Source organism: Kalmanozyma brasiliensis, assembly GCF_000497045.1.
Source record: "Kalmanozyma brasiliensis GHG001 unplaced genomic scaffold PSEUBRA_SCAF1, whole genome shotgun sequence".
In the NCBI taxonomy this organism is placed as follows: domain Eukaryota; kingdom Fungi; phylum Basidiomycota; class Ustilaginomycetes; order Ustilaginales; genus Kalmanozyma; species Kalmanozyma brasiliensis.
In genome coordinates, this window is record NW_015961948.1 from 531,082 (window position 1) to 554,197 (window position 23,116).

A 23,116-nucleotide genomic window follows, 5' to 3' on the forward strand; every position below is an offset into this window, starting at 1 on the left:
CCGCCCGCAGCGGCGATCTCGCTCTATTGTTTGCCGCGAGCGGAGGGGTCACGTGCATTCGCTCCAACGCGAAAATTTCAGAGTGTTAGGGGACTGTACCAAACAAAATTGGGCCAAAAATCCGCGGCGCGTCTCAACCAACACTTGAACTTTTCTTAGAGTGACAATCAACACTTGCATGCAACAGCGGCCAGGGTCGTGGATGGCGAGCAGGCGGTTTGAGCTTCATTGCTACCATCATCTTGAAGCTTTCTCGTCACTATCGCTGTCAACACCACAACAAAAGCTATAGACATCACTATCTCTGGATTTGAAGCCACGCACCCTCCTGGATCCTATCTTCCCTCGAACGTAGACGCTCCTCCTCATCACACACAACATGTCGACCACAACAGCACCGCGGGACGACCCATCCATCCTCATGCCGCCACCCTCCACCCTCCCCACCACCTCACCGCTCGACGATGCCCGTCTCACAGACGACGACATCGATTCCCTCATCGCCTCTCTCTCCCCCACCTCGGAACTCGACCACCTGCGCTCGATCGAGAAAACCCTTCGCGAAACGCAATCGCGACGCAAACGCGAAGACGAGGAAAACCGCGCCAAGATCCATGCTCTCCAAACTTCCCTTCTCGACCTGCGCAAGCAAAGCACTCGTCAAGCGGCAGAATGGAGGTCCCTCGCACAGCACGCAGAGACCATCGAAAAGTTGGACAACCGCAACTTTGATCTGGCCAAGAAGATCAACGAACAGGAAAGCGTACTGAGCACCATGCAGAACGAGGTGCTCGAACTCAAGCGGGTATGCGACGAACTCGACGAGGTGGATGTTGAGGATGAGACGGAGATGGATCGCGATGCGTAAGTTTCCCCCCCGGCACCCCTCTCAACTTTGCCCCCGTTTCTCCCGCTGAAAGCATTCGAGATGTGCTGACCCTCCCTTTGTAATGAAAACAGCTTGTGCCTACGCATCTTCCGCAGCCTCGGCTTCCTACCCTCCAAAGGCAAGGAAGAGACGGACGACGAGTGGAACAGCATACTCGTCCGCTCCGACACACGAAACACCGCCATCCAGTTCGACATCGCCACCCTCCACCTCAAGCAGAACGAGATCTCGCCCCTCATCCTCGCCGACCAGCTGTGGAAGGCCGCCGAATGATTCCTTTGTATCAATATCACACATAAGTCGAACGCGCGCGCAAGGGGGGGAAAGGGTCTGCATTGCTGGGCCGTTAGCGCATCTCGAAGCTGCTACTGGACCATTCGGCAGTATGTCTCAGACTCAACTGCTGATACGGTTCGCTGTTCTCATGAAAGTAAAACCCAGACATCTTGCCTGCAGCGCCGAGGTCGTCGGTCATCTCGGCATCCGCCGGCCACATGGACGCGAAGGGATCCTCGGTGCCGGCGGAGCTGAGCGGGATGGTGGGGCTTGCAGGCCAGAAGCCTGGTCCGCTGGGGGGTAACGGCGAGTGCGGGTGGTAGATCGGATGGTATGGTGTCGATCCGGAGGGTGACGAGAGGGAGAGTTCGCGTCGACGCTGCGTGCGCGCTGCATACCACTGCGGTCCGGATACCGCCGGTGCCAGCGTTGGACTGGATAGCGTTGGAGATGTATCCGGTGAGGAATCGTCGCTCCGATGGATGCCAGCTGACTCGCCCAGTTCGACGCAAACGTAGTAGAACCCGGCAAAACTCGCCCCGTTGATGTCCCGAACCCTGTGATCCGGAACGAGAAACTTCTCCTTCCACCGCATGAACACGAATGGCTTGTTCAAGTGGTTGAACCGCAGACCAGGTTTGGAGAGTGCCGAGCGTAAGGGTCGGAAAGGAGGGAAACGCGCCCAGTGCTTGAGATCGTCCGCTTCCGTAGCGCCCCATTTGCCCGTGACGAAACCGTACCGATCGCCAATGATTTCTGCGTCGAAATAGGTCGTCAGCTCAGGCCAGTCTTCCGTGAGACCGCGGATGTTGAGGTAGCCGCAGAGATGCGAGGCTTCGAGGTCGACGTTGACAATGCGGACCGTGACGTCGTATGAGTTTCGGCCAGATTTTTGGGTGCCGTTGAAGGTGGCGCCGGGGTAGAGGCAGCCTCGGCCTTTGGGCGGATTGCGAAGGCGGGATAGCTCGGCCAGTGGGTCGGGCTTGTACGGGTCGAACCAGCGGACGTGCGCCCATTTGGCGGCGAGACCGTGCGTGATCTTGTCGTCGTCCACGTCCATGTTTGCCGGCTCGTCGTGACGCTTCTTGCCGTCTGCTGCGTGTTTGAGAGCGGGATCTGTCGACGAGTAAGAGAGCAGATCGACATGGTACTTGACAGCTCGAGTGGGATCGATCCCCTGGGCATGCTCAGCCGAGGATGCGGCCAATGATGTCGATGTCGATGAGCAGATCAGGTGCGGTGGCCGTGTTTGCTTCGCCGAATTGTAGAGCTCGTCTGCGATGACGTGTCTTGGAAGCTGGCTCAGCCGAGGACGGGTCACTGCTGCCGGTCCGTAAGGATCGTCATCCTTCGCCACGGCTGCTGCGGATGTCATGGCTGCGGCGCCAACTGCTGCGAAAGGCATCGTTGTAGGTCCTACAGTGGATCCAGAGCGGCTCGATCGGCGCGCGGATGAGGGTCGCCGCTCTTTGACTGCACCCGATATTGCGGGCATCTGCGATGAGGCCTCTTGTGCGTGCACGTTTCCGCTGCTGCGGGATCTCGACTGTGAATTCGATGGCCGAGCGGATACAGACGCAGAGGATGCAACAGAGTGAGTTTCCTGCGCGTTGAGCAATGCGAATGTCTCGGATGCGGGCGTGGCCACGATGGACGGTGGGAAGCTGACCACAACAGGGGCAGAAGATGAGCTTACACTCTCTGAGCCGTTGTAGCTGAGACTCCTGGAGAAGCTGCCAGAGCGGCCAAGCAGGGACGAGGAGGAGGGCTCTCCCGTTCGACTAGGCTCGTTTGAGTGACCGAGACGGTCGCTCGTCGAAGTCGACGCATCTGCGAAACGGATCCTGCCGCGACTCGTGGAGCGGCCAGCACCCGACGGCGAAGAGGGTGCCCTCAGAGCTGGTGATATGGGAGCGCGCTCGAGCGGTGGGAAGCTGGACGGATCCTGCATGAGCACGTCTTCGGCCGATTGGGTGAGCGCAGCATCGCCTCCGGCTCCCATGTTGTCGACTGAGATGGTGAGATGCGTTTGCGGGGCACCGATCGGCGTGCTGTTCTGTGCGGATGAGCTGGAGCCAGTGTGTAGCTGCGCGCTGCCGTCGATAGGTGCGCTGTTCTGCAATGTCGCAGCGGCTGAAGCTGAAGCGGATGGTGCGGCAGGATCGGCGAGTTGAGCTGCACACTGCGTGCAGATCGCATGGCCGTCAGCATCTGTTTGCATCGGTTCGTCGGTGCCGAGATGTCGAGAGAGCGCGACTGCGGCAGCTGCGTTGATGGCCGAAGTGAGGCTCTGATGCGGTTGGAGGCGATGCTGGGAGCGGACGTAGTCGGGCGCAAAAGCGTATGACGACGGACTCGGAGCCGAAATGGAGGCCGAGGATGGAGCGCGGGAGAGCCCTGGCTGGCGATCTATCGACGTCGGAAGAGCATCCAACAGCTGACCACAGTGCGCGCAGTGCTTGGGTTGCGCTGTGCCAGGATCATGGCGCCTGATGCCATCGCTATGGCTCAACTGCGCGTTGCTAGTGCGCAAATTGTCGGCGATCACCGGTTCGTTGACTGGGTCCGCTCGCAAATGTTGCTCTGGATTGGCGCCAGTTGCTGATGATGTGGTGATCTCGGATTCGGCCGGAGCTGATGTGGATGCGCTTGGCACGGTGAAAGATGGTCCAGGCGTCATGGTGGGGTCGCTTGGTGCTTGGTGATCGTGTCAGAAAGCGGGACCTGGTGGCGGGGCTTAGACCATTCCTTGCACGATCAGGCCACGGGAGCAGGCTAGCTGCTGGCTCGTCGCAAAAACGTGAGACGCAGCAGGGAGCTCGCAATGAGTAAGCACGCTGCACTCGTTCGAAAGGATGAGAGCTGCTGCCCAGACTCGTCCGATCGACCCAGGTGATTCGAGTCAGGCTGATGAGTTACGAGGCCAGATCGAGTTGATGCCTGCGTGCAGTGCCGCGTCTCGAAACCGATCGGACTCGGATAGGTGGCTGTACGCTGGTTGAGAGCGATTTGATCGCCGCAGAAGTCGAGATCGATGATGGTCGATGGATGATCGATGAGAAGATGTAGGATTGGGTCGATCAGTTGGGTCGTTGGATGACGAGCAGACCGATTAGCGTCGACTCCACACCCGCTTCCTCTCGCATTTCCCCCTTGATGCTTGAGCGTGTGACTGTGACTCTTATGCAGGCCAAAGTCGAGTCTGCAGCTGGGCAGTCTTGGGGCTCAGACGTCTGCTAAAATTGATTTTTGCGATTGCGTGAGAGAGCCGAAGCCATCAGCTCCGCGTCATGCGCGATTCAAGGGTCCACATGGGCACAAGACATGCTTCGACTGCTCACAGCTCAAGTCTCGCTCTTCTACACAGTTTCGAGCAATCGTCAGCCAAGTGCAGTCCGGAGCTGTCCAAGATGTATGGTTCTATTGAGGAGCGTCTACGAAGGCCTAAGCGAGCGACCGAGCAGGCATCGCAGCAGCATACTGGGAACTTCAAAGAGCCCGCCAACGTGCTGGCCGTAGCCTTCAAAGATGTCGCCGATCGCCAAAGGTCGAGAACGCAAGCGGAAGCAACCCGTTTGCAATCCGTCTGCGCCGGCTTCCCGTCCGCTTTTCACCGTGCTTGCAGGGTCGAGCTCCTGCAGCCAAACGCCGGCCGGGAGACGATGAGGATCCTTGATGCGAAGCATGAGAGCAAAGAGCGGCAGGTGATTGAGCAATCCCAAGCAAGTCTCTACGATCCCTGACTCGAAAGCAACCACGACAAAGCGGATCAGTCCGAATGCGAGGTAGTACACATAGACGGTCGGGGAAAGGAACGCAACGAGCGTGAAGAGCAGCGTTCCAAGCAGGAGCTGATCCAGCTCGTAGCTCGCATCGTCCAGACGACCGCCTCGCAGTGCATTCCGCTTCTTGCCTCGAAAAATGTTGAATAGCGAAGAGAGCACGTATATGAAAGCGCGCAGCGTCCTGAACGACAAGGTGTAGAATACGGTGATGTGCAGCGTGCAGATCGAGATTAAATCTTGCATCATGCACAGCACCATCGTCACTCCCATGAAGCGACCTGTCAGGGCAATGACCACGATCACGGTGTCCAGACGCGGAAGGATGTGGAGAAGGCCTTGCGAATGCCACGTGCTGGTGAGCGAAGAGTAGGCATCGCTGAAGAAGAGCGACAGCTCTGTGTTGAGCTTCAGTCCCGCTGGCCAATTCTCGAGCCAAGAGAGAAGCCACAAGACGTAGTCGAGCAGGTAGCGATCCGCCAGTGCACGTCCTATCGTCGCGAGCAGCGACTTGTTCTGCAACAGTAGTACGCTGACTGCATGCCCGAGGATGATGTCGTTGGCGATGAGCCAGACCGCATTCCAGAGTCCGATGTAGGGCGCAGCGATCTCGTTGATCGGGAGCTTCTGTTTCTTCCGGAGATAGCGTAAGCGCGACGCCAAGCGCGGCGCAACGACGAGCTGCGAGATGCGCACATCGAGTTGCCGCGCACTCGCCGAGATCGTGACGAGCCTTACCGGAGGAGCCGTCGACTTGCGTGGTCTTCGATCCACGCCTTCGATCATGACGGCTGGCTCCTTCGCAGTGAAGAGCGGTCGTCGGAGTAGCCTTTGCACAGCAAGCGCGGTCGAAGTCACAGCGTTGCCGGCGCTTGGGATGAAGCCGGGGCGATCGTTGCGTATGGCAAATCGACGCTGATCGACGACCGCGCCTTTGCCGATCTCATTGCTCTTGGATGGACCAATGGATGCGCTGAGTCGGCTGCGAATGGTTTGCAGTCGGTTGATCAGGTCGATGGCATTCCGCAACGACGTGCCTCGAGGCAATTGGCCGTCCTGCGTGCGCACGCTACGAAACGAGCGCCAGTGGACTGGGTCCAGCGAGAGCAACTGCAAGAACTTATTCTGCAGTACCGACGGGGCAGAAGCCGCGGCCATCATTCGAGTGTACGCGGGCAAGTCTGTGTCAGGCAGGAGTAGCGCGCTCGCAGCAGAGACGAGCTTCATACCCGAGACAGGCGCAAGGCGAAGCGATTCGAGCGCAAAGTACTGTAGCATCCGTGAGTTGGGCACGGTGTAGACAATCACATTGACCGCGCACGAAGCGATGGTCTGGCGTCTTGCGTCGACGCCCGCTTGGCCTTCGGCGTTGTCAGAGCCAGTGAAGTGGACAGAGACAACATTCGGGAGGTGGTCGGCCGATGACATCCGCGAGACCGTTATCCAGATGCTGCTGCTATCGGGCAAGACAGGATGGCGGGTCCCACCAACATCGCCATTCGCCCGCACAAAGCCGACGGTCGAGAGTCCGTTCGACTCGAGCTTATTCGAAGCTTGGACAAACGCGTTGGCCGAGAGCGTGCCGAGGACAACAACGGCTGCCTCGTAAGGGTGGCCGCAAAGGACTTTGCCGACCAGAAGCCTGGCTGACTCTGCGTCCGCCTGCTCGGAGCGGACATGGCCAGGTTCGACACGTGACAAATCGACCAGCTTGTCAGGCCAAAAGACAAGACAGCTGTCGATCCCAGCGACGTCAAGAGCTGTTCCGGCAGAGGTCGCATGGTCATGCCCGAGTCCGAGAGACTGTTCGTGATTACGATTGTGGAGATCTTCAAAATGGTGCATCTTGACGATGACAGTCTACCACGACCTGGAAGCGGTGCGTGGCGGACACGAAGCTGCAGAAATGGATAAACCGTGCATCTGGGAGGGATGACCAGCTAAATCTGCAAGCGCAGGGAGAAGCGAAGTCGATATGATCAGCACTCGGAACAGCATCCAGGATTGATAAGCTGCAGCTGCGTCTTCCATGTGATCAGCCAAAAATAGGCAATAAAGTGATTGTCCTCTGACCCTCTGGGCTGATTCGGCCCAGAGATATATCGGATCAGGTCTGTGAAAGTGTTTTTCATCCTGTAAACATGGGGAGGGCTTTGGAGCCGCTCCTGCAGGTGTAATATGCTGCAAGGTGGGAGAGAAACTTACTCTGTGACGTGATGTGAAGAGAATTGAGCGAACGTGGATGAGATGTGATAGTTAGGAAGGAGGAGGAGGAGGAAGAGACTTGAATCTTCTGATTTTGCGTGCACAGACGGGCGCCAAATCTTCTTTTCTGGTGCGCTGCGCAGCGCACGAAAAAACTCGAAAAACTTCGGAAAGTGATCCAGCAATCTGCTCTAACACTCTTGCGAAAAAATTGCACACCGTCATCATGGACAGTCTCTTTGCTCATCGTCGTCAAGGATCCTTCCCACGATGGTGATGAACCTGACTTGTCTTTGTTCTCGACACGAGGCAAAGTACGTCACACTGTGTCTGCTCTGAAGTTCATTGATGCGAATACGAAGTCTAGAGCGCTGCCGCAGCATCGCGAGCGCAGACGAGGCTCGAATCGATACGCTTGGCTTCATTTCGCGAGCTTGCAAGCTTCTTGTCCGTCTTGATGACGGTCCGCGCTTGTCTTGTCAGACCTCTCGTGTATCAGCAGCCAATCAGAGTGCGATCCGTTTGTGAACGGAACGTGATTTCCCACGGCGGGACAGCTCAAGCTCCATGCTGCGCCTCCCGAAATGAGACTGTCCTGGCACAGCGGCGACTGCAAAGTCAGAAGCTCGCAACGCCAAGGCTTTGTACGCTTGACTGTCTTCTTATCAGTAGCTTTCTGCGCAGCTGCGCGGCAAAACAGCAAAGAGATACTGTCGCCATGCGTGGCTGGACGGAGGGGCATCGAAAGGGTCCACTCTGCGTGCAGCTCGAGTCAGAGTGTGCTCACAGCTCAGCCGGAGAAGGGCCATGCGGTGTCGTCAGCGTTCCTCGTCCTCCTCTGCAGCAGTGCTGAAGCACATCAGACCAGATAAGGCAGGATATATAATCCCGCCGTCAACGCCTACCCCTTCCCTTCCATTCTCCTTCTTCCCATATCGGCGTACTTAGCCACCGTCGACATCAATTACTACAAGCATCCAACGACCACCTGTACATCCGCCAACTCACCGCTTCCGATCAAGGTAAGGCAGCTATTCATTATCTGCAGATTTACGAGCAAGAACACTTCCACTGACATCACTGCTCTTGGTCGTCATTCCAGCTGGACCACCATGTCTCCTTCTTTCAAGAAAGCCGACACTGAGGCCACGGGCGACGCCGAGACCGAACACGCAAGCGCTCCTAGCCCTTCTACCCAGGTCACTCAGTCCGCTTCCGCTGAAGCTGAAGCTGCCAAGCCGTCTGTCGAAGACACTTCCGCCACTAAGCAGGACATCAAGGTCGCCGAGACCACCCCTGCCGGCACCACCAAGCTTGCCGACGCTAACTCTGCTGATGCCTGCAAGCCTGCCGACAATACTCCTAACGACGCTTGCAAAGCCAATGAGACCACTCCTACCGATGTCTCCAAGGCCATTGAAGCCGCTCCCACCGATGCAAGCAAGATAATCGAGGCTGCTCCCGCTGACGCCTGCAAGGCGCAGAATGCTCCTGCCGCCGAGACCCCCAAGGTCGTCGAGCCTACCACTGCTGCTGCTCAGCCCGAGACTGCTTCTGCCGATAAGGCTGCCGACGTGGTCCCGGAGCAGAAGGAGTGCTGCGGCGCTGCCACTTCGTGCAAGGAGTAAGCCTCCTCACTCTGGCCCTCTTCAACACCAGTCGTGATTCGTCGTTTGCCGCTCGATCATGCCTTGGGTGGAATCAAGGCTTCCGTTTCTGGCACCTCTTTCATGGACGTCCCCGAGTCGTCACAACGCTAGGCGCTCGTAGATGTCCATTGCTTCCGTCTGTATGTCCAACTTCATCCCCCTTTTTCTTCAGCTTCTGTCTTGCCGTTCATCGTCATAGACGTTTGTTCCAGTCGCACCACTCGATCTCCTTATCACCTTTTCACAATGTCATCTTTTATACTCCCATCGCTCAGAACGATGTGCGCGAGTGTGGACCATCAAAGTTGACGAGGACGAGCGAGCATGTCTGTGCTATCTCAAAGATCACCAGACGAGCAGCAGATGCGTCATGAAGGAAAGTCCCATGACCTCTGACTCTGGAGCTCACCGACGTCGGAGTGAAAGTTTGAGCGCCAGCGCAGCAATGTAAGGTCGGACGGCGCTCGAATCGTCGGGCTTGGCCTCATTTTGCAAGGTTGCATGTTGCGCCTCACAGTCCGGTTCAGAGATTCGATCGGAATGTGACGCTTCGAATCCTATTCAGAAGCCAATCAGGCTGAGCGTTATACATAAGCGGAACCCGGCCCTCACGCTAGATTCGCGCAAGCTCCATCCTACGCATGTCCAGATGCGATGCTCCAGCAGGGTAAGGTTCGAGACCACGCCGTAGTCCCAGGTTCGAAATGTCTCGTCCGCCTCAGGTGTCAGTGCCAGAGAGCCAGGGCATCAGCAAAGCAGTCTCATTTGACTGCGTCTGACAGCAGAGGGGCTTCTGCCACAGGTAGACGCACGTACACGTACCATGTCTATATATAGCGTCTGTCCATCTCGTCTTCCTCGAACACTTTATATTGCAAGTCTTCATCCGACTGCCTGTCTTGCCTCACCGTTCTGTTCAGCCACCTCTGTCTTCTTCTCTCGATCCACCGCGCCCAAGCCGTACCTCATCAAACCGTGGACCCCTTCAAGATGAAAGCTCTCTTCGCGGCCCTCCTGCTGGCTTTCGTCATTGGCAGCGCCAATGAGTCTGAGAAAGTAACCGCCGAGGAAGTATCCGATGGCTATCAAACCATCAGAGACCACGCCAAGAAACACTCTTTTGTCGCCATTCGACGCAATGAGGATGGCACATTCGAAGGCAGGAAGTCTACTGGTCAAATCCTCCCCGTCAACATTCAGATTGAACCCCGGATCCTGGCCGAGATGAAGATACGCGATGCTCGCATCGCAGAGCAGCTCTCAAGCAAGTCAACCGAGCCCAGAAAGCAAAAGTCGATCGAACCAGAAGGCTGCGATAACTCGGTATGCTCATTCGAGCACGACACTTGCCAGACATTTCCTGGCTGCAGAACGTGCTGGAACAACATTCCAGATACAGTTGGCTATTGCATCTGACTAGACTTCATCCCGCTACATCCTATTGCGATGTGTGAGCCAATAAAAATGTTGTGCGCATCGTTTCGAATAGCTCTTAAATCTTGAAGGTGCATCGCTAGCGAAGAGTACGAGAACAAATGATAGTTGGGATGATGAGTCGGACAACCAGGATCAATTCGGCGCAGAGAAACGATGCGCAGATCCAGATCGTTTCATCTCGAATCCACAAGTCAAAGAATGGGGGAAACGGTGGGACCAGAGCCTCGAGGTGGGCGCCAACCTAAACGCCGGCTAGGCCCGAGTATGCTGGAGTTTCCCTTTAACCCTCCGGTATGTTCCTCACTTCCACCATCCAGACAGCTTCGTTCCCCTCTTTTGAAGTCAGATGCTCGCTCACGCTGTCGTGACAAGAGCCGCACTCGACCAAATATTAAAGGCCAGGAACCGTCAACGTCAGCCGCCATCTCTCACCACTTCGACGTACCACGCCGGCTGACCTATCCAAGATGAAAGTCATCTTCGCGGCCCTCCTGCTGGCTTTCATTATTGGCGGTACTAACTCATGTGAGAAAGTAACCGCCGAAGAGCTCTCCGATTGGTACCAATACGTCAGAGACTACGCCGAACAACACTCTTTGACGGGCATGGGGATCAAGGAGGATGGCACATTCGAAGGCAGGAAGACTCCCGGCGAAATCGTCCCCGTCGACTTTCAGCTACCACCCCGGATCCTGGCCGAGATGCAGAGACGCCAAGCTCGCTTCCTAGAGAAGCGCTCAAACAAGTCGCCCGAGCCCAGAGAGCGCGAGTCGATCGAGCCTCAAGGCTGCAATGACTCGGAAGTTACCGACGAAGAACTCTCCCATTGGTATCAATACGTTCAAGACTACGGCGACAAACACTCTTTGAGGGCCATGCGATACAGAGAGGATGGCACGTTCGAAGGCAAGATGACTAGTGGCGAAGTCCTCCCCATCGACCTCGAGCTACCACCCCGGATCTTGGAAGAGATGCAGAGACGCCAAGCTCTCATTATGCCGGAGCTCGAAAGGTCGGCCCTGGAGCTCGAAAAGTCGGTCCTGGCTCAGGTCGAGTATTTCAGAGAGCACAGGTCATTCGAACCCAAAAGCTGCGGTCAGTAGGGATGCCAATTCGAGAACGACATTTGCCACACGATTTCTGGCTGCCATCAATGCTGGGCTACCATCCCAAAAGGTTTGGCTAGTGCAGATGAATTGATGCACCTCTCGTATCATGAAGAGTTTCAAGCACCTCTCGTGCCCGTCACGTCTCCCTCTGGCGCTCATGATAGGCTGCTCGTACCGACAAGGCTGCCGACGGGGTCCCGGAGCAGGAGTACTGCTGAGCTGCTGTATCGTGGAGAAAGCAACCTCGCTTTACCCGGTAACAGTCAGACGCCCTTGTTGGCGCTAGAAAGATGTCCAATGCTCCTGTCCGTCCATGTCGTATTCCCCCCTCCTTTTCGTTTCTAGTTTCTGTCGTGTCGTTCATCGGCATAGACTTTCTGTTTGAGTCACATTCCTCATCTCCCCTCACCCTCTCCGCAATTCATATGTTCAATCCCTCTCACAACCTCAGACAGCATGTGATCGTGAAGATCTTCGACACAGATTACGCAAGCGACTTTGCGAAGCGGTGTGAGACAGCGACACGAAGAGATTGAGGAGCGCGAGCTTCACCGAGTGGCATCCGCGTGACAAGGCTTTGAGGAGCTAGTGTGGGACACCAATAATCGTGGTGGGTCCCACACCAATCTTAGACCCGGCGCGAGGCCGACTCAGCCAAGCCTTTCCGAGCCTTCGCTCCAATCTTTCATCTTGCATCGCGCTATTCATCTCATCAGATCAATCATCTCTTCACTCTGGTAAGGGTCTGTCTGACACGAGTCAGCATTCATCCTCGGCATCGCAGAAGGAACAGCATGACTCGCGAAGCAAGCAAGACATGGCACAGCGGCTTCAGCGAAGCTGCTGAGCTCAAGCGAACCACTCAAATAGACAGTAACGAATCTCCAGTTGCTTCTACCTCGGTCTTCATTCAGGACGCAAAGCCGGCCTCTGATGAAGCTGCAACCGCCATTGCGCAGAAAGGCGCCAAGGAGCGTCCACGTTGCGAGTTCCAAGATGCAGTGTCGACCTCTACCGCCGGCTCTGACAGCGCCACTGTCGCGGCCACCGACGAAACCGATTTTGACGCGCCAAGCTTCCGCATTGGCGGTAGTGCCTACGTCTCTCGCATGTTCCTCATCCCAGCTGCAGCCAACAACGATCGTTCGAGCGAGGACCACTTTCCCGCGGAGGGACAAGATCTGGAGCCCGGCTTCGTGCTCCCTCCTCATCCCTGCGACCGATGCCTTGCCAGCAACAAGATCTGCACCATTGGAAACGGCAAGACCATCCAGGGTCTCGATCGTGAGGTTCCCGATGCGAGATGCGACTGCTGCACGTTGCTGGGCGGGAAGTGCTCGCTTCGCAGGGAAGGACCATTGACCGAGGAAGAACAACAGGCGCTTGCCAACGTCCAGTGGCGCATGACAGCCCTTGAGGAAGCCGGCCAGAACGGGAAGTGGAGCGAGGAGTACTGCTATAGGGTAATGCTTAGGCTTGCTTACGAATACTGCGATTGCCTCGCCGACTACGCCTTGTATTCCTGATGGTTCCTTCAAATGCGAGCCTTCATGGAGGTGCTACGGCAACTTTCCGGTCGGAGCGGCAAAGGTCAGGTGTTGCTGACTCAGGCTACAGGCGTCCGTCGCTTCTTCACTGGAAGAGGTGAGGGCGACAACCCGTGGCAACCTCGATCCAACGCTGTGCTTGTGTCGACCTCGACCATCTCATCAGCGACGATGCACAGGCCAAGCTCTCACTCAGCCGGATCCACCTGCGGATCTTTGACGCGCAAGGCGACTGTGCTCGTCCTTAGCTTGTAGCATCGACGCAATTGCTGCACAGGTCAAGAAGATATATAAATCACCTTGCGGGCTTTCTCATCCTCTCGTCCACCGAGACCTCACAAGCTCGCTCCTGTTCAGCCTCCACAATCGCTACCCTCGCGACACTCCAGCGACTTCTCATCCAGTCTCTTCACCTCGTTGAAAGGTAAGGCTCACCAGCTCCTGGCTTGGGGCCTTGACCTTCAGCGGCACCATCGCTAACAAGGCTGCTCTCTTTTCCCTTCACAGAAGACTTCACCATGACCAAGGGACATGGCTCCGGCGGTGGGTCTGGCGGCGGCGGCAAGGGCGGTGGCGGTCACGGACCGTCTCAGCCTAGTCGTGCAGACGCATATAATCCTCAGAGTGCCGCCTACAATCCGACATCGGCTCAAGCCCAAGGTGGCAATCCTTCGGCCGATCGAGCGGCAGCGTTCAATCCTGAACACCTCCAGTACAATCCCACGACAGAGCAGAAGTAAGACCGGCGATGGATGCGCCTTGTCATCGATAGCAGTTGCCGCTGCTCGTCACTCGGTCCTGTCTATCGTCTATTGCTCATCGTTATGGCGCATACCTCCTAGCCCTTCTGGTCTTTGGTTCCAATCTCCTCGCTCGATTGAGCCACTCGGCGTCCATCACCTCACTTTCATCCTTCTCAATCCCAGTTCCATTGTTGATGCAGTCGATGAGGCCTGCTCGAATGAGTCGCCTGATCGTGTCCGCACCCAGTCTGGTTCGCCGTCAGCAAAGAAGCTTGAAGCTCGGTGAATAAAGCGGCCAATTCAGGCGAGGAGCCTTGACCTGAGTAGGGACAGCTGGACGACGAAGGGTCTATTGGAAGCTTGCATGCGCTGTCGGAAAGTGATATGCTTCGACGACGAATGACAAGGTGAAACTACGTTGATAGAGTCGGGTTTAGGCCACCTCTTATCGTGTTGAGAAGGGTCTCGAGGATTGACAGATCGGAAAGGAAGAAGAAGAATTGTCCGGCTAATTCGTCGGCTCGACGCGGGGAATCGAAAACGAGGCACCAAACGGGCAGTCGGATCAACCGGCTGCACCTCCTTTAGAGCCGATTCACTCGCCGAGCGCTTACCCCGCCACTGTCCCCTTCCTATCGCCGCTGACTGACCCAGGCGCTATTCCAACGGCAACATTCTGAAAAGCATCCGTTCTCATCATCGCCATCATCCTCTCCTTCTTCATCCTGGCATCTGCTTGTTCGAGATTGCCAATTATGCGCTCCATCAACCTCCTTCGCGCCTCTTCCAAGGCCATCAACAGCGCCAACGCTGCACGATGCCTTTCCACCTCGGCTGCTTCTAGGCTCGCCCAGCCTGCCGCCGCCGCTTCCGCCGGTGAAGCTCAGGCTCAGCTCAGCCAGATCGCCCTATCGCGAGCCAAGGATGTCGAGTCCAAGTGGCAGGGCACCTCGATGCTCGGCGGCACCACCAAGAACTTTGTCGACGGCAAGTTCGTCGACTCGTCCGCCTCGTCCTGGCTCGACGTCAACGACCCTTCCACCCAGGCTCTTCTCTCCAAGGTGCCCCTCACCACGCAGTCCGAGTTCGATGCTGCCGTCGCCAACGCGGAGGCCGCCTTCCCCGCGTGGCGCGAGACGAGCTTGCTCACGCGTCAGCAGGTCATGTTCAAGCTCCAGGCCCTCCTCCGCGAACACATGGATGACATTGCCAACGCCATCGTGCTCGAGCAGGGCAAGACCTTTGCCGATGCCAAGGGTGACGTCCTCCGTGGTCTTCAAGTCGTCGAAGTCGCCTGCGGTGTCACATCCACCATGCTCGAGGAGCGCATCGAGGTGTCCAAGGACATGGACACCTACGCTCGTCGCGAGCCTCTCGGTGTCACCGCTGCCATCGCGCCCTTCAACTTCCCCGCCATGATCCCGCTCTGGTCCATTCCCATGGCCACCGTCACTGGTAACACGTTGGTCCTCAAGCCCTCGGAGCGCGTTCCTGGTGCATCGATGATCATTGCCGAGCTCTGCCAGCGCGCCGGAATGCCCAAGGGCGTGCTCAACGTCGTCAACGGCGCGGTCGACATTGTCAACGGCATCTGCGACGACCCGCGCATCAAGGCCATCTCGTTCGTCGGCTCCGACAAGGCCGGTGCGCACATTTACCACCGTGGTACCCAGAACGGCAAGCGCGTGCAGGCCAACCTCGGCGCTAAGAACCACGCCATCCTCATGCCCGATGCCAACAAGAACTTTGCGCTCAACTCGATCGCGGGTGCTGCGTTTGGTGCTGCAGGCCAGCGATGCATGGCGCTGTCGGTGGTGGTTGCGGTGGGAGAGGCGCAGTCGTGGGTGCCGGAGCTTGTTGAGCGTGCTAAGCAGTTGAAGGTGTCAGGAGGCTTTGAGGAGGGTGCTGATTTGGGACCGCTCATCAGCCCTGCCGCGCGCGACCGTGTCCGCTCCCTCACTGGTAGCGTCGAGCAGGAGGGCGGAAAGATCTTGCTGGATGGTACCGACTTTGCCTCCCCCGACTACCCCAACGGCAACTTTGTCGGCCCCTCGATCGTTGAAGCCGGCCCGGGAATGAAGGCGTACGACCAGGAAATCTTCGGCCCCACCCTCGTCGTCCTCAAAGCAGACACCCTCGATCAGGCCGTCGAGTACATCAACAAGAACAAATACGGCAACGGTGCTGCGATCTTTACCACCAACGGCGCAACGGCGAGGAAGTTCGAAAAGACCGTCAACGCCGGTCAGCTCGGTGTCAATGTTCCCGTTCCCGTGCCTCTGCCCATGTTCGCGTGGAGTGGTAACAAGGGCAGTGTCATGGGCGATATCGGTTTCTACGGTAAGAGTGCGCTCAACTTTTACACGAGCTACAAGACCAGCACCAGCTTGTGGCGCGCCGAGGACGCAAACATGTCGGAGAGGGCAAGCGTCAACATGCCCACCATGTCGTAGAACCGTTCATGTCGGGACGAGATCCAAGTGCTTCTGTCTTCTTTCTGTGTGATTGAGCGTGTGCATTGCGTGGTGTGTCAGTCAGAGACGGACGGCGACGGCAGCACCAATGTGTGCAGCGCAACCTGATCAGTGAGGTAATCCGAATCAGCATACCCCAGTGTCGCCGAGATCTGACTCGACTTGATGCCCTTGATCCTTTCGCTCTCGATCGAGGTGTAGTTGGCCAGCGCACGACCGACCTCGATGAGCTGCCACTCCCAGTCCTCGCCTTCGCCCGCCTGTGCTGCTTCCGGCGTCGGCTCGACCCGCGCCGGGCTGGGAGGTAGAACGCTGACGTCCTTGCGCAAGGAATCGATCACCGGCGGTGTCCGCGTTCCCGCCTCGTCGGTTCGCAACAGATACTGACCGAGACTCCTCGCAATGGGTATCGACCCCGACAGCGGTGCGCCTTCCTCCAACCCACTAGTGTGGGGCACCGACTTGCTGATCCGCCGTCGGACCACGAGCCGGATCGCCTGCATCCTCTCCCAGTTGCCCTCGACGCCCACCACGCCTGCTGGCAACAATCGACCACCTGAGTCCGCCCGCGCAATCCGATTGAACGCCCCTTCATCAATAATCAATGCTCCGGCCGGATGCAACGCATGCAAGATGCTCCACTTTCTCGACGAAAGCGGATTTGCTGTGGGAAGGAAGAGTGTATGGGCCGGGTCCTCCAATGGCGGGTACCCGATCAGCGCCTTCTTCTCCTCCGCTAGACTCGACACTGATGACGCTAGATCCATCTTCGCCGCTCCGGTGGAAGAAGAGGGGGGGATACCTCTCTCGACGACCTTGACAATGTTCTCCGGATGCTCGCCGTTGATGATGACGGTTGCGACGCCGGCGGCGGTTGCCAGTTCGGCAGCGATGAGTTTGGTCTGCATGCCACCGGTGCCGAAACTCGAGCCCATCGTTGCGACGCTCACCGCCTTCCTCGCCGCCGCTACGTCCTCCACCACCCCGAGTCGTCTCGCATTCGGGTCGCTGCGCGGATTGCCCGTGTACAACCCATCCACGTCGGTACACAAAAACAGAAAATCTGCATCCACCAGTCCTGCCGTGATCGCACTCAGCGTGTCGTTATCGCCAAAGCGCAGCTCCGAGACCGAGACGGTATCGTTCTCGTTGACGATGGGGATCGCATCGAACGGCGGGGAGATGAGGGTGTCGAGGGTGGTGCGTGCGTTGTTGTAGCGAGGGCGATCGGCGATGTCGTTCCTCGTCAGCAGGACTTGGGCTACCGGAATGCCGACAGTGCTGAAAAGCGAGTCCCAGAGTGCGATGAGACGAAGCTGACCAAGGGCCGCGAGGGCTTGTCGTTCACCGAGAGCTTTGGGCCGTTCGGTGATGGACATGCGGATTCGTCCCATGCCGATGGCGCCAGAACAGACAATGACGACCCGATGACCTAGCGAGCGCAGCTTGTGGCAGGTTTCGACGAGTGAGGAGAGGATGGCGATCTTGGGCAGCTGGGTCGACTCGGAGATGATCGAGGAGGTGCCGAGCTTGATGACGATCGTTTTCGAGGTTGGGTTGGTGTGAGATGGCCCCGCGGCGGGGGCGTGTGCGCCGGTCATCGTCGGTATGGCCGGCACAGTTCCAGGCTGTTTCGAAGGAGGTCGTAGGAGTGGTCCGATGAGAAACTGCTCGTTAGAGTCGATGGGATGATGAACTCAGGGTGAAACGTGGTGGAGTTCAAGAAGGTCCGTGGGTGACTCGGCTGGGGATTTTTGAGCCCTCATTTCTTCTTGCGCTGCATTTCGCCGTGAATTTTACCGTGAATCATATTATTAAATGAGCGGAATTCTTCGACCATCTTCGAGATGATCAATCAGCGCCTCGACTCTGGACTTTTTCTCTTGCGCTTGAAGAAGCAATGGCAGATGACCGATCGAGGTTGCGTGTGTGGGCTAAAAGTACATGATTGCAAGAGGATGACAGGCTGCGAGGGAGAAGGCAGAAGCGGAACTCTAGACGTAGGCCTTGCCATCGGTCTGCACGACCTCCTGCAGCTTGAGGCAAAGGTTGAGCAGCTGCAGCTCCTCGTCGGCGCCATCTGTGAGACACTTGTCCATCTGGGCCATCAAGAGCGCCGCCTTTGCTTTGATCTTGGCCAGCAAGGTGGGATGGGCGATGATATGGTCGTGCAGCTGCACCAGCAGCTGTGTGATCGAGTAGCCCTCCCTTGTGATGGTCCTCACCTCCTCTCTGATCCTCTCGAAGGCGTCCTTCTTCCTTGCACCACCAACGGAATCCATCTCGACGTCATCGTCGGAGTTGTATGCTTCGATGCCCACCGCTTTCGCCAGCGACGCGATGACCCGCGTGGGAACGACTCCTGCGATTTCGACGATCGACTCCGAGGTGACTGCCGACTTTTCGTCACCCGCGACGCTGTGGAGGCGCGACGCAGATTGTAGATACGTGATAGCTCGTCGAAGATCGCCATCCGACGTGCTGATGAGGGTATCCAGCACGGCATCGTCCCGGAAAGCGACGGATTCTGCGCTCGCGATCATCTCGAGCCGTGTTTTGGTCGACGACGTATCCAACGACCTGAACCTGAACTTGCTGCACCTCGAAGCCAATGGCTCGATGATCCTCGTCACGTAGTTACACACCAGACAGAACCTCGTGATCCTGCTGTACTGCTCCATGATGCGCCTCAATGCGCTCTGTGCGTCCTGCGTCATGCTGTCCGCCTCGTCGAGGATGATGATCTTGAACGGCGGGCACGGAAACCCTTCCTTTGGATTGGTCACGGCCAGCTTGGCAAAGTTCTTGATCTTCTCTCTTACCACGCTGATACCCCTTTCGTCGGACGCATTGAGCTCGAGGACGCGGGTCTTCATCAGCTCGGGCCCGAAGAGCTGGCGAGCGAGCGCGAGGATGGTCGACGTCTTGCCGGTACCGGGCGGACCATAGAAGAGCATGTGCGGGAGATTGTTCGACATGAGCGTCTTTTGGAGCACCGCGACGGTGTGTTCCTGCGCAGCAACATCGTCGATCGTCTTCGGACGGTACTTTTCGACCCACGGTCGCATGGCAGCTCGCTCCTTGGCGAGCTTCTCCTTTTGAGCGGCTTGACCGGCGTTGTGCGCCTTTGACGACTGTTGAAGGAACATGTTGACGATCAAGCCTCGAGGGAAAGTGCAAAGTGATGGTGTTGGAGCTCGAAGCAGTGATGTGGGTGTTGGGCCTTCTCATGCCTTGATCCACGACCCTGCGCAGCTGAGACCATCTCGCACGGAAGTCGTTGGCTCGAGAAAATCAGTGTGGAGTGTCGGTCTCTCAAATCGGCGCGACGCGTAGAGAAACACCTCCAGCAGGGCGCGATGCTCAATTTACACGTCTCTTTCTCAGCCAAAAAGATCAGAAGGAAGGGGTCCAAGCTGAGATGCTTCCAATTTCCACAACGAGCGAGCGGAAGAAGCTGGGCCCAGAAGTCGCGGTCCAAGAAGAACACTCTGCACGGCGTGAGAAAGTGTGGCATCGCCCGCTCGTTAGACGGAGCTGAGCCACACAAGGTTGCGTGCGTGACGCGAAAAAAGTGACACCAAGGAAGCTGCCTGTTGCTCTTTCGGCGAAACGTGGGTGTGGTGGGCGTGGCTAAGTGTGCAGCGCGTGTCAATTTGCACTCAGCCATCAACCAACCTTGCCTGTCTCCTGATCATCACCTTCGCATCGTTCGCTCTCGCATCACTGTCCGTCACTGCATACTTTCATTCAATCCTTTACATCTACAGCACCCTCTCACAAGCATACTCAGCCTCCAAGGCAAGATCACGAGTCTTGACTCAGCATCGGATTGCTTCCTTGACCGCCAAGCCGGCCCATCCGAGACTCCCACTCCCACTCGGCCAGTCCGTTGACTCAGCTCGATCACTCACACATCCTCGGTCTACCCTCATATCGCTCTGACTTGAGACCCTTCGCGCCACCAAGTATCGTAGCGAGGCCGACATCGCACCTTCTCTAGTCGAGGTACTGCCGTCGATAGCACTGCCAGCCGAGCGATGAGCGTCCTTGCGCCACCTCCTTCGCCTTCGCCGTCATCGTGCTTCGATGCCATGCTCTCCGACTCGGACATGAACATCGATCGAAACATGGCTGCCAACAGCCTCAAGCGCAAAGCTTCCAACAGCACAAAGCCAAAGTCGGCGCACGGCAACGCTTCTTCCAGCGACGCCGAGAATCGCCCCATTACAGCTTCGGTCAGCGCGAAGGCAAAACCACCCGCGAAAGCAGAGGCGACACCAGCGAAAGCAGCTGCAACGACAGCCACATCATCGTCTGGGCCTGCTACCAAACGTGCCAAGCTCAGCAGCAGCAGCAGCAGTACCGGCAGCAGCGCGACGCCCCTGGTCGAGCTCAAAAATGGCAAACTCGTGCTCAAGCAGAAGGCCGTCAATTGGACTGGCACCATGCCCGTCCTCAAGGCGGTCATCACCTTCCAGGAGTTCCTCGACGTCCAAGACAAGCTCGACGAGATTCCCGCCGAGCATCTCCACGTCATTGCCAAGCTGACCCAGGAGAGCGACAAGTCCCTAGTCGAGCTCGCAAAGTCAATCCGCAGCAGGCTCATGCCAGAAGCCGAGTTTGGATCCAGCGACTCGGAAATGTCGGCAGCTTCATCATCCTCAAGGAGCAAACTCACACTCCCTAGCATACAGGCTGCCATCAACGCCGTCGCCGAGAGGAAGAACTACGGCATCGACAGCAGCGATGTCCCAAGCCACTCTTCCGCCAGCACGTCCGAGGAGGCACCAATTGTGCCGGCACCTTTGCAGCTTTGGCGCTGGGAGGTCACTGATCTTGCCATGCTGCCTGCAGAGTTTCTCGACAAGTTCACTGAGCGCAGAAGCGACCGTGAGTCGGCACGCATTCAAGCACAGCAGATCTTCAGCAGCCTGAAGCAAGAAGAAAGGCAAGCCTTGCTCGACAAGGGCGTCAAGTCAAAGATCTCAGCTACCGTGGCTGCCGACAAGTCCTCCGCCACCACGAACACACCACCAAAAGCTTCGAAGATGAAGGCCACAGCCGCCGGCACAAGCGCTTCCCAGCCCATCTCGATCGACGACGATATGGATGATGGCGCGGTTGCTGACACCGAGCGCGATGCTGCCCCACTTTCGACGCCAGTCGCTTCTCACAAGCGCAAGTCGTCATCCTCTGCATCCACTCCGCAACCCTCCGCTAAGCGCTCGGGTGCCGCTGGTGAGGCGTCGACACCATCTGCCTCTTCGTCTCCCAAGGACAAGCGCAAAGTCAAGGAGCCCGTCGAGCTCTCGCCAGAGAAGCAGAAGGAGAAGGAGGAGAAGGAAGCCGCCAAGGCCGAACGATTGAGGGCCAAGGAGGCAAAGCGCCTTGAGCGAGAAGCCAAGGAGCAGGAGAAGCAAAAGGCAAAAGAAGCCAAGGAGGCCGAGCTCAAGAAAGTAGAAGACGCAAAGAAGCGTCAAGCGAACTTCTTGACATCATTTGTCAAGAAGGCGGCGCCGAAGAGCCCCTCCAAGCCGGCCGCGGGTGCTGCTGTCGCTTCAAGTAGCGCTGCAGCTGGCAAGGCTGCTGAGACCATCTCCGATTTTGACCGCACTTTCCTGCCGTGTCAGTACAAGGACCTTGCGCCGATCAACCGCTTCGCCTCGCCTGCTGGTGCTCCCAAAGTCCCGCAGCTCGGTCAAGCCGACCTCTCCCGCGACGAGATGCTCTCACAGTTCCTTACGCGCTCCTCGGTCCTCAAAGGATCCACAGCTTCGAACGTGCCTCGTCGACGAAAAGGCGTTCACCCGCCCGTCTCGGTACGCGAGATCAAACGCGTCGTCACCGAATCGGACGTGCTCGGCGGTAATGCTCAAGAGCAGGCCGAAAAGGCGCTCGAGACGCTCCAAGATCGCAACAAGGTGCAGCTCAAGCTGCTGCAGTTCGAGTCGGACCGTCGACCGGGGTGGTACGGCACATGGACCAAGTCGACCAACCTCATTGGTCCGCGATGTCCTTTGGGTCAGGATCCCGTTTCGCTCGACTACTCGTACGACTCGGACGCCGACTGGGAAGAGATGGGTCAGGTGGAGGGCGAGGATGTGCAGGAGGGCGAGGAGAAGGAGGACGACAGCGTGATGGACGAGGATGAAGACTCGGAGATGGACGATTGGCTGGTTGACGATCTCGAGGTAGAGGAGGAAGAAGAGCAAAGGTTGGCTGCGATGGATGTGGACGATGAGATCGTTGAGGTCGACGCCAAGGGCTTGCCCGTGCCCCCTGCGCCGGTGACGACGAACTTGCTGCACCCGAAGAAGAAGAAGAAAGTCAAGCTGCTAGGCAGGCGCTTCGACGCCAAGCTCGTACCCTTCTCGAGTGGACCGCACTGGGAGGCCGAGCTGGGCAAATGCGACTACGACCTCTTCTCGAGTTACCGCATCGAGCTGCTCAACGACGCGTGCTTCGGCCTCAACCCGTTCACCTTCAGCTCGGTCGTCGAAGCGGTCGACGCGCCTGTGGCGGACGATGCGGTCGACACCCCGACCAAGATCCGTAAAGCCCCCCTGCCGGCCGGTGGCGTCCTCGCCGCCCTCTGGGCCGACGCCAACCCGTCCGCCCCCTCCTCCGCCCCTCCCACCCCTCCCGCAAAAGAAGGCTTCAAACACCAGCTTCGCGAAGACGCCATCCCAGCATTACTCACCGCCATCGACGGATCCACAAAGACCCGCGCAGGGCTGGTGGACGATCTCAAGGAGGTGCTCGACAAGCTCGGCAAGAGCGCAAGCAAGAACGCTATCGGCGAAAGAGTAGGCGTGTACGCCAAGAAGGAGAAGAAGGCGGGAGCCAGTTGGGTGGTCAAGGATGAATGGAGGGGTTTGATGGGTTGACGAGAGGGAAGTTGCATTATGGTTATTGTTCATTCGGTTTTCAATTCATGGTTTTGGCTCAGTCAAAGAAGAATGTGTGATGTGATGTGATGTGATGAAGTGGATTGAGGGGTGC

At 57.5% G+C, this 23,116-nt stretch overlaps 10 protein-coding genes across 10 annotated transcripts; 6 read left to right on the top strand and 4 right to left on the bottom strand.

Moving 5' to 3' along the window:
* Positions 1-379: 379 nt before the first annotated feature.
* On the top strand, positions 380-1,162 carry PSEUBRA_000225 (Kinetochore-Ndc80 subunit Spc24; the record flags this gene model as incomplete). The annotated part of the gene is made up of 2 exons (XM_016435838.1): positions 380-864; positions 961-1,162. The coding sequence occupies 2 exons, from the start codon at positions 380-382 to the stop codon at positions 1,160-1,162; spliced, it is 687 nt and encodes a 228-aa protein (XP_016294825.1).
* Positions 1,163-1,235: 73 nt separating this feature from the next.
* Positions 1,236-2,225, bottom strand: PSEUBRA_000226 (Vacuolar import/degradation protein Vid24; the record flags this gene model as incomplete). Its single annotated transcript, XM_016435860.1, has 1 exon — positions 1,236-2,225. The coding sequence occupies one exon, from the start codon at positions 2,223-2,225 to the stop codon at positions 1,236-1,238; it is 990 nt and encodes a 329-aa protein (XP_016294826.1).
* A 2,374-nt stretch (positions 2,226-4,599) lies between these two features.
* On the bottom strand, positions 4,600-6,792 carry PSEUBRA_000227 (N-acetylglucosaminyl transferase component; the record flags this gene model as incomplete). Its single annotated transcript, XM_016435856.2, has 1 exon — positions 4,600-6,792. One exon carries the CDS (start codon positions 6,790-6,792, stop codon positions 4,600-4,602), a length of 2,193 nt encoding a protein of 730 aa, XP_016294827.2.
* A 1,472-nt stretch (positions 6,793-8,264) lies between these two features.
* Positions 8,265-8,780, top strand: PSEUBRA_000228 (uncharacterized protein; the record flags this gene model as incomplete). The annotated part of the gene is made up of 1 exon (XM_059464341.1): positions 8,265-8,780. The coding sequence occupies one exon, from the start codon at positions 8,265-8,267 to the stop codon at positions 8,778-8,780; it is 516 nt and encodes a 171-aa protein (XP_059321039.1).
* A 1,925-nt stretch (positions 8,781-10,705) lies between these two features.
* On the top strand, positions 10,706-11,341 carry PSEUBRA_000229 (uncharacterized protein; the record flags this gene model as incomplete). The annotated part of the gene is made up of 1 exon (XM_016435841.2): positions 10,706-11,341. The coding sequence occupies one exon, from the start codon at positions 10,706-10,708 to the stop codon at positions 11,339-11,341; it is 636 nt and encodes a 211-aa protein (XP_016294828.2).
* Positions 11,342-12,141: 800 nt separating this feature from the next.
* Positions 12,142-13,634, top strand: PSEUBRA_000230 (uncharacterized protein; the record flags this gene model as incomplete). The annotated part of the gene is made up of 3 exons (XM_059464342.1): positions 12,142-12,810; positions 13,252-13,318; positions 13,402-13,634. The coding sequence occupies 3 exons, from the start codon at positions 12,142-12,144 to the stop codon at positions 13,632-13,634; spliced, it is 969 nt and encodes a 322-aa protein (XP_059321040.1).
* Positions 13,635-14,392: 758 nt separating this feature from the next.
* On the top strand, positions 14,393-16,090 carry PSEUBRA_000231 (Aldehyde dehydrogenase; the record flags this gene model as incomplete). The annotated part of the gene is made up of 1 exon (XM_016435834.1): positions 14,393-16,090. One exon carries the CDS (start codon positions 14,393-14,395, stop codon positions 16,088-16,090), a length of 1,698 nt encoding a protein of 565 aa, XP_016294829.1.
* A 77-nt stretch (positions 16,091-16,167) lies between these two features.
* On the bottom strand, positions 16,168-17,712 carry PSEUBRA_000232 (Aspartate/glutamate/uridylate kinase; the record flags this gene model as incomplete). The annotated part of the gene is made up of 1 exon (XM_016435855.1): positions 16,168-17,712. One exon carries the CDS (start codon positions 17,710-17,712, stop codon positions 16,168-16,170), a length of 1,545 nt encoding a protein of 514 aa, XP_016294830.1.
* Positions 17,713-18,105: 393 nt separating this feature from the next.
* PSEUBRA_000233 (ATPase, AAA-type, core) lies at positions 18,106-19,260 on the bottom strand (the record flags this gene model as incomplete). The annotated part of the gene is made up of 1 exon (XM_016435859.1): positions 18,106-19,260. One exon carries the CDS (start codon positions 19,258-19,260, stop codon positions 18,106-18,108), a length of 1,155 nt encoding a protein of 384 aa, XP_016294831.1.
* Positions 19,261-20,151: 891 nt separating this feature from the next.
* PSEUBRA_000234 (Chromatin assembly factor 1 subunit A) lies at positions 20,152-23,001 on the top strand (the record flags this gene model as incomplete). The annotated part of the gene is made up of 1 exon (XM_016435833.2): positions 20,152-23,001. The coding sequence occupies one exon, from the start codon at positions 20,152-20,154 to the stop codon at positions 22,999-23,001; it is 2,850 nt and encodes a 949-aa protein (XP_016294832.2).
* Between the last annotated feature and the right edge of the window lie 115 nt (positions 23,002-23,116).